General features: G+C 42.6%; 2 protein-coding genes across 2 annotated transcripts; one reads left to right on the top strand and one right to left on the bottom strand.

Annotated features, from left to right (window-relative positions):
• The first annotated feature begins 199 nt into the window (after window positions 1-199).
• On the top strand, window positions 200-4,542 carry ttc5 (tetratricopeptide repeat domain 5). The gene is made up of 9 exons (XM_069672577.1): window positions 200-456; window positions 1,463-1,595; window positions 1,675-1,886; window positions 1,992-2,142; window positions 2,429-2,520; window positions 2,598-2,801; window positions 3,646-3,860; window positions 3,955-4,099; window positions 4,181-4,542. The coding sequence occupies exons 1-9, from the start codon at window positions 394-396 to the stop codon at window positions 4,298-4,300; spliced, it is 1,335 nt and encodes a 444-aa protein (XP_069528678.1). The 5' UTR covers window positions 200-393; the 3' UTR covers window positions 4,301-4,542.
• Window positions 4,543-6,105: 1,563 nt separating this feature from the next.
• LOC138601229 (E3 ubiquitin-protein ligase CCNB1IP1) lies at window positions 6,106-8,475 on the bottom strand. Its single transcript, XM_069672810.1, has 4 exons — window positions 8,179-8,475; window positions 7,942-8,088; window positions 7,668-7,842; window positions 6,106-6,272 (listed from the first exon to the last, which is right to left on the bottom strand). The coding sequence occupies exons 1-4, from the start codon at window positions 8,473-8,475 to the stop codon at window positions 6,106-6,108; spliced, it is 786 nt and encodes a 261-aa protein (XP_069528911.1).
• Window positions 8,476-9,461: the final 986 nt, after the last annotated feature.

The following is a 9,461-nucleotide window of genomic DNA, read 5'->3' as shown; positions in this document are numbered from 1 at the left end:
GTGTTTTAACGAATTCTTTTAAAAATATTTATTATCTGAATAAATAAATATACCATTATTCTTGTATCTGCTTTACTACTATTTCGGACCGATAAACAACTCTATAAAGGGCTCTCTGTGTCATTACCTATTTTATGAAACGGTTCATTGTCGGACTCATTTTGGAACCGGACCACACCAACTTCCGGCGTCACTGAAATTAAAAGTCTGTTTCCTGTGTGTAAAATGTAGTGAATTCGTGCTATTTTAGGAAACAAATTACTCTTCTCTGTCGCTATATTACATTAGAACATTCCTGTTAACACTCGCTCCGTAAATTTGTGCATTTTATTTACCTAAAGCAGCCCTCCTGCGCTATCGGGCTCTTGCTGCTTTCAGCTAGCAGACGCAAAGATGGCGGAAGACGAGAAGAGTGGCGAGCTTGTGAAAGACAAGAACGAACTGCAAATTTTGAAGGTACTTTTTCTTAATTACATCAGATTCATATCTTATCGAAGAAGTGATTCGTGCCTGCAAGTTTTGTTGACTTCTCGTGAGATCAGAGTCGCGTTTTGTCCTGATTTCCTCGCTGGACATGTCCTGAAACTGTCGTTACTATAACAACAGGCTACAACTGTCACGCTAACACACCTTTCTTGCTGTTCAGCCTGTATTTTAATATAAATTGTTAATGTATTGCATGCTTTTTCTTTGACTGTGGATTTGCCACCTTTTGTTTTTATTTAGCGACATTTAACAGCCTACAAAATGAGTTTAAACATGCATGCTTTGGTTGCACCCATCCTACTTCTTGCTGAGTCACCAGATTGTCAGTGTAAAAGCAATCGGCATGGACACTGAGATGCGCTAATATGCTCTCTGAATCTGAACCATCCTTTATGAATAACCTTACACAATATTACTTGCAATCGGTACAGATGCAGTCCCAATGCGCACATGGTTCCATATTGAAGATACACCAGTATTTAATTTTCTAAAGTTAGCCTTTTATCTATCAAACCTAATAGGCCCACTATGTTGGGCAGGTTTTCGTTTAAGTCTGAGGTCCAGGTGTTTACATTTTTTACATTGTTCACCTGTATAAATAATAGCCAATTTAACCTAAACGATCTACCTATTAAAATGCACATTTAAATACACTTTTTTATGCTTGAATTATTGAATGTAATGTCTACTTGAATCATCCAATACCTTGTTTACTAAAGAAGTCTTTAGTTAGCTTAGCTTTCAATATTTCTTTGCTCAGACTTTAAATGACATGTCTAAGCATTGCTAAAGGTGCGGTCACAGTGAGAACACCAGGGACAAACACGAGGACTTCATTGTTCTAATCTTCACAAAGAGAGATGTTGTTATTTTTAATGTATATCCAAAATTATCAAGTTTCTCGGAATACCAATATTGCCTTTAGTCCTGCTGCCTTTGATCTATTTATAAATCTGTCAAACATTCCCCATTACAGGAGCTCGTGGATGACCTGTATAATTTCAGAGACTGCTATTTTGAGACTCACAGTGTGGAGGAAGCTGGGAGGAAACAAAGCGATGTCGCGCAGGAGATGGAAAAGACTCTGCGGCAGCTGGAGGAGAAAGAAGGTGAGCGCTGTGTTCACAACAAGCAAGCTCTTTAATTCAAAGGAAATAACTCACACCCACCGCCTCTCTGTGATTATAGATCAATTAAAACACAAAGCAGAGTTCCTGCTGCAGAAAGGCAGGTGTCTGAACGTAGCTCCTGACTTCAGCGCCGTAGCAGAAGAGTGCCTCTCCCGGGCGGTGAAGCTGGAGCCGGGCCTGGTGGAGGGCTGGAACACGTTAGGGGAGCAGTACTGGAAAAAAGGAGACCTGATCGGTGCCAAGAACTGCTTCACTGGAGCGTTGCAACAGGTAGAGAAAGACAGACAGAAAGAAGGATCTGAAAACCCAACCTGTATACTATATCTGTGATAAACTTTCACTCATTGGCTCGTCTGTTTTGTGCTCTATCTGCAGAACAAGAACAAAGTGTCTCTACGTAACCTTTCTATGGTGCTGAGACAGCTGCCAGCGGTGGACAGGGACGCACACGGGAAGCAGGTGATGGAGAGCGTGGACATGGCCCGACAGGCGGTGCAGCTGGACGTCACAGACGGGACGTCCTGGTGTGAGTATAGAAATATTGCGACATCAGAAATAAGAAAGTTCTTTTTTTTACGCTTGTAATGCTCAAAACTGGAAGAGAAGGCTCATCCTGCTAGAACTTCTTCTACTTTCAAAATAAAAGCTGAGGCAGTGGCATTTTTTAACCATTAGATGGAGACAAAGAGCAGCGTCTGATGTCTTTATTACTCTAGAAATCTAAATGTGTTGACACTAAAGGACGCTCAATTTGCTGCTGCTGCTGTTTACTTACCTGAAATAGTTTGTATCTAATGTGTTTGTTCTTCCAGACATCTTGGGAAATGCCTATGTGTCCTTGTTCTTCTCCTGCGGACAGAATCCCCAGTTGTCTCAACAAGCTCTAAGCGCCTATGCACAGTCTGTGAGTATTAACACGCTTCGTAGAGTCTAAAGCACTTATTGCAGCATTGTACTGACATTTAACTTCTTAATTTGCAGGAGAAAGTGGACAGAGCCGCCTCCTGCTACCCGGAGCTGCATTTCAACCGATCCACTCTGTTCCAGTACGAGGAGATGTTCGGCTCCGCGCTCTGCGGCTACAGCCGAGCGGCGGCGCTCGACCCGGGCTGGGAGGAGCCGCCGGAGAGGGAGAAGCAGCTGCTGGAGTATCTGAGGAAGGTCACAGAACTCATACAGAACAAGGTAGGAGAGTCTCACACTCCCTCGAATGATCTGTCATTTGTTATTTGTCTTTAAAATGTCCAAAAAGAGTGAAAACTTTCGATCAGAAGTTTCCGGAGAAAATAGGACATTTCTAAAGGTCTTGTTTTGTCAGAAGGCCAAAATCCAAACCTATTTGAATAATAATAATAATTATATAGCGTTTTTCATGATATCAAAGGCACTTTTCCATTTTTAAAACAACTAAAGAAACAAAATGAGAACAGAAGAAACACAATAAGAGGAAACCACACAATTAAAACATCAGAGGAGCGGAGGCTGCGGGAGGGAGCGTGGCGGTGGAGCAGGTCTGTGAGGTACAAAGAGGCCTGGTTATGAAGGGCTCTGTGGGGGAGAAGAAGGACTTTGAAGTGGACGTGTTGTGGAACAGGAAGTCATGGAGGTTCTGGAGGACAGAGCCTGTCCTTGGTACACTGCAGTTTAAAAGCAGACAGGCCCAGCCATGGAGATGACTGCTGATGTTGTCCCTGATATGTCTTGTAGCGCATGAAACTGTTACAAGGTTAAACTCTGGATTTTCACTGGAGGCGGGCTTTGAAGATGCCTACTTATAAACATGAAACCTAATTTTGTTGTTGAACATCAGAAAGAAATAATAACTAACATAATGGAGCAAACTGCTATGAGAAGAGGGAGGGAGGGAAGAGGTAACTTACTGAAAGACACTGTAGGGAAACACCGTTTTTTAATTGAAAGAAATGTGTAAAATAATGAAGTGTAAGTCATTTAAAGATCTTATTTCTCACCACTAGATGGCAGCAGCATCTCGTCTCCAGTCCTAACCTTCAGTCTGTTTCCTCTCCAGGGGAAGGTGAAGGCGCGTCGGTTACGGACGATGCTCTCCACCCTCAACACGTCTGCGTTGGGTCCCTGCTCCTCCCCTCAGTTCCGCTCCCCTGCAGGCCGCGTCGGCAGCCTGGAGCCCCGAACGCTCTCCTCCCTCACGCACGGTCACCACGCCGGGGTGGCCGCCCTGGGCAAGGTGGTGTTCAGCCTGGCCTCTGAGGGTCGCATGGCCTTGTGAGTGTTTATCGTTTATTCTCAGGCTTTGCTTGGAGAAACACGTGTATCAGTGGAGCTGTGTTGTGAGATCGTGCGCTCTGTGTTCCTGCAGCACGTTCGGCATGGTGGACAGCGAGGAGACGTGTATCGTGGTGATGGTGTACAACACAGCGGACAGCTGGGGCGTCCTCATAGGAGACACTGTGGTCATTCCTGAACCTCAGGTCAAACGAAACAGCATCACGCATAAAGACGAGGTGAGTGTTTCACGTGCAGCTAAATGATTAAAATGAACTCTTTCTAAATGGTCTGACTTTGACGCATCTTCCATCCGGCAGTCGTTTGACTTCAGAAGTATACGAGTGGACTCTCCTCTGCTCCTCATCGTCAACGGGAAGAAGCAGAACGCCCACAGTCAGATCGCCGCCTCCGTCAGCTACAAACCGCAGAGCGAATGAGCCGACCAACAAGCGAGAGGACCAAATGTTTTTGAAAGCAAGTGTGGAGAGTTCTGGAGGTGTTACGTTTCCAAAGTTTGTCTCTTTTATGTGCTGTCCTGTAAATAGACTTCACCCCGTTACTTTGTCTGTAGAGACACTTTGTGTATATTTATAAATATTTCTTTTTTTATTCTGTTGTTGTTGGGACAACGTGGGAGTTCTTTAGGAAACGAGTGAACCTGTGATGATGAGAATATGATGTCACCATTATAACTTCTGTTTACCTTAAAAAAATCCTTTTGTCTAAAACATATTGTTTGTGTGATGTCTTAAAACAGCTGTTTATAAGTGCCGTCATATGGCGATGTTGTTTCAAAGGTACTATACCTGTATTATCTCTGGGTTTAACAGTGGGTCCTGTTCAGAGCAGACACTTCTCTTAGTAAGATATGATTCTACTTTTCATGTCTTTTTTTAGTTGTCCATCCATTATCTATACCGCTTATCCTGCTCAGGGTCGCGGGGGGGCTGGAGCCTATCCCAGCTGTCATTAGGCGAGACGTGGTCAATCACAGGGCTGACAGATAAGCCCCTTATACTTTACCTTATACTGCCAGTTCAAGGTGGGGTTATTACACCTGTTACATCTCGTCTTCTATGTAAAATGCACGGAGGCGTAAAGGTGAGCCGGCATCGGAGGTAGTAACAGAGGCGAAACGGCGTCAGTGTAAACATCTGAGCCGGCAGTAAGGACTTTTTTTTTATTAAGTTACGATACAGATTTATTTTTATTTGTACGCCCAAAACAAACCGTCTATTGTCATTTAGGGTTACGGTTTAACTAACAATTCTAACTTAACCCCTCAGTCCTATCATGCTATCATGGGGAGCTAACGCCATTAAGGCAGTAAAAAGATACAATTTGGCTCTGTGTCTTTGGAGGACGCTATCCGCTTCTCCAATGGGCCCTGGAAAACCTCCACCAGACAACGTAAAACGCATCATCTGGCGGAGGCCAGGGAGCTCGCTAAACTACACTTCCTCAATCTAGGACGCCCGACTCTGATGTCTCGTTCAGAATCGTCAGGTTTGAAATGTCGACTGCACACCTGAAGATGTTTTAGACAATCCACCGGAATATTCTCGTCGTGTTTCGGATTCTGTCCCGCTCTCAGTCATTGCCTGGAGCGAAAACGGTATTTCACTCCAGCGTCTCTGGCTGGGCCGTTCCTTTCTGAGGGAGAGGCGCAATGCATGCTGGGTGTTGTAGGAATTTAGAATGTGTGAAACCACGAGCTGTTTGTACAACTTTCTCCACAGCTATGGCGCCAAATATTATTGCTTCTATCGATCACAGAGAACACCAGCTGTGACTGACGGAGGCTTTTTCAAGGGGAGAACTGCTCCTTTAAACTAATCTTATAATATATGAAGCACACAAATTCTTAAAGACACACGATGCAGTCCTCCTGATTACACGTGTTCCTTAAATGTGTCTGTTTTTGACCATAAACTTGGAGTACATCTGACACACACTACATTAACAGAGAAGACTGTGAGGCAGAGCTCTGCGTGAACACAAAGTTTATGTTACAAAGTATTTATTAATATAAATTAGCTTTAGTAGAGACCAGGATGAAAAGTCTCACATTTGATTTCACTGCTATTTTTAATCACATTTTTATAATTATCAAAAAGAGCTCAATAAACTCTGTGCAAACACCGCAAACCAAGCTGATCCTAAAACAACAGAACATCTTGTCATAAATAAATACGTGTAGTTACGTGAATGTGCCACAGTCAGCGTGAAACCTGCTGCCGCCTCAGTGCTTCTTGACGAGCGGCCACGCTCTGTCTCTGGAGGAGGAGTTGAACTGGACGAAGGTCTTGGCTCTGTCGGCCTCCAGGCAGGAGAAGAATCTGCCGTCCCCGTCCAGGCCCGCGGGGAGGAACTGAGGGCTTCTCTGGGGAGTCGCCTGCCGAGCCGCCCCTGGGTGACACGCAGGGGGTTGACGGACGTGTCTCATTGTTACGGCAGGTAAAATTCCCTTACACAGACAATCAGCTCTTTGCTCCTACTGTTCCTTCTTGATGACAGAACACCCACAGCTTGTCTGTTAACATTATTCTCTGTGTGCTTCCTTCCTATTCTCATTAATCAGTGTGGGCGCTACAAGACAACTGATTTAATGAAAGCTTTTAATTCTCAGGCAGACACACAAAAGCCTTTTATCTTTGATTGCAATGAATGAAAGGGATATTTTCAGCACATTTAATCTACTTTACATATTGTGTTGGGCTGCAGCTACTAATTATTTTCATACACATGGCCTAATTTATTAATTAGTCTTTTTCAATGTACCTCATATTGCTTCTTTTGTCCGGCCAGTGCTCCAAACTCTAAAAGGCACTGAAATTATGCCCAGTCAGCAGATTTCTTACATTTCTGCTTTATAATTAATTTATTATCAACAATTGTATTGATTAATTTCGTCTATTATTGGTCAAATAAAAAGCCTAAAGTTTTCCAGGACATCTGACCTTTAAGTCTTTGTTGAAAAGCTAGTGTTGGAAAGTTTTTCCCTGCTGCTTTCAAAAAACATTTACTGGGAGAATTAGATACGAAATATCTTCTGCTGTTAATAATTATTCTTGTTTATAAGGATCATATTGTAAATGTTGTGTAAATGTAAGGACAAGATTTGTTGCCACAATTTGTTGCAACACAGATTTAATATTTCACGAAAGATCGAGCTTCCTACCTACTAAGGTATGATGGTATAGTGGGGCCTTAGACCCCAGTAAGGGGGGTCTGGGGGACTCTATGCACTCTTAATTGACACACAAAGTAATCATTGAAACCTTAAAAAGTTGTACCTCATCTGCTATCATGTAACATTAACTGACCAGAGTTGCATCGTAGCGCTGCACCTCTCATCATCATGCTACTCTCTCTTCTCTCACGATCTCTCCATCATTTGTCTCTCTCTCTCTGTACGAGTACGGCAAGCAAATTAAACAACAATATATGTCGTTTAAAACATTATTGAGAACGTACTACAGAGGACTTCCTACCCTCCCCTCTATTAAAAGATGGAGTTTGAGTTTTTCCACCTGGACCTGAACCCACCTCTCCTCCCCTTTTTCTTTATTTCTTTTCCCTATTTTTTTTTAACTTTATTTATTGCAACTTATTTTCTTCTGTCGGGTTCAGATCCCCGAATCTGGAGTGGCGGAGAAACCCAGCTCTCCTCTCCTCTCGCTGCAACTTGTGTCAGTAAGTGCGCAGTGAGCGAGTGGTCGAGCAAGTAAGAAAGAGAGAGCGTCAGAGAGAAATGTTAGGAGTTAATCCATCTACATTTGTCGTTCTTATCGTTGTCCTTACCAGTATTGTAGTCGTGATATCCTGGTTGTGTCAGCGTGTCTCCCTCCCCCACGCCCACCACCATGTTGCGCAGCCTCAGAGACTCGTACAGCGCCTGTAGTTTCTGGTACTGCTTGTTCCTCTCTATCAGCCGCTCGGACACCTCGTTGTACTTCCATTTATACTCCTCCATCACCTTAAAGAAGAAGGTTGTTGACATACATATGTTAGGTACTTCAGTCATTATCTCTGTTATCTATTATATCTGAACTTGAGTTTAAGAACTGTGCTTTACTTTCTTCAGGGATGCGATTTCCCCTCTCATGGCAGTGAGCTCCAGCTCTCTGCTCTGGTTCTGCTGGTTCAACACCTTCTCCATCTGCTTCAGCTGTGCCTCCGCCCTTGACAGACTGTACTGTTGATACATATGCTCCTGACGGACCTGTTTGTAAAGAAAAATAGGGAAGACTTTTTTTCAGGGCTCAAGGATGCAAAGCTTCATGATATGTATACAGAGAGGAGGAAGTTTGACCTGATAGCTCCAGAAGGCTAAAGCTCGGGCGCTGATGTCCAGAACTATGTCTGGTCGCAGACCTGCCAGCACCATGGCTTTGTACCCCTCAGAGGGCGACAGATCCGTCCTCACGACGTCCCACTTCCCGGACAGCGCAGAGGAGCAGGCCGGGCAGATGGCGGGGGAGAGGCTGAACTCACCGGACCCGTGCTGATCGCAGAAAACATGTGAGCAGACTGTGACCCAGGCGAAGCCGCTCAGCTTGGTCCAACACTTTGGGAAGTTACAGAGGATGGCGTCGTCGCTGACAGACATGGCTGTATCTGGAAATTGCTGGAGAGTTGTAATAATAGGTGAGTCATTTATTGAGCAATCACGTACATTTTGAGTTTAAAAGACCTTTACTTTATCAAGGTGATGAAAATAAGCAAATCCTCAGTGTGGATGTAGCTATTTAGGGATGCATGATATTGGATTTTTTCCCAATATATAATATGCCGATATTTTCCAACCCTTTTTGCCGATTTTGATACCAATAATAATTATATTATTATTATATTATTTATTGGTGGAAAATATCGGCAGAAAAATTATATATCTGCAAATGCTGATCTGTCATTTCCAAGCCATAATCTGCAGATACCGATAACGTGCCGATAATATCATGCATCCCTATATGTATGTATTACACATAAAACTTGCTTGACATTAAATTTTATGATGTTTAAAGAATTTAAGGTCCTATTTTTAGGAAAACGGGTGACTTTAAATCACAAATCATGTAATATTGAATAAATTAAGCAAATTAAAGCATTTCCGGGGTTTCATTTTCTTTGTTTAAAACATTATGTAATAATGGTAACAATTTTTCAAAGACACAGTAGCTGTATTTTAATATTTGGTAAAAACCCCACTTGTTAATTCAGGGTCTTATTGTCTGTAGCTGATGCCAACATTTAAATATACGACAAAATATTACTATTGTATCAATGGTTGCTACCTTTAAATATGAGAACAATTTAACAACTTTAAGTTATCTCAAACGGTTTACTAACTGAAATTTAATATGTAATCTATTTTAAATTATTAAAGCTGGATAAAGAATTAATAAACGCTCCAAGTATAATCAACGGTTGAATGAAGCAGTAGCCTATGTATGTCAGTTTAGCTTACCGGTACATAGCTAGCTTAATGCTATATAAACTGCCGTTAAATATTAGCATTAGCAAGCCAAACTGTTGTTTCCTCTTTCTGTTCAACGGCTGCTTTTGAAAGAAAAAACAACTCTGACTCTTAAAACC

This window comes from Semicossyphus pulcher, unplaced genomic scaffold (assembly GCF_022749685.1).
Source record: "Semicossyphus pulcher isolate SPU_LCO1_2020_fin unplaced genomic scaffold, fSemPul1.0.p SCAF_21, whole genome shotgun sequence".
In the NCBI taxonomy this organism is placed as follows: Eukaryota; Metazoa; Chordata; class Actinopteri; order Labriformes; family Labridae; genus Semicossyphus; species Semicossyphus pulcher.
The sequence above is the reverse complement of the archived record's forward strand: the minus strand, read 5'-3'. Positions and strand labels throughout refer to the sequence as shown.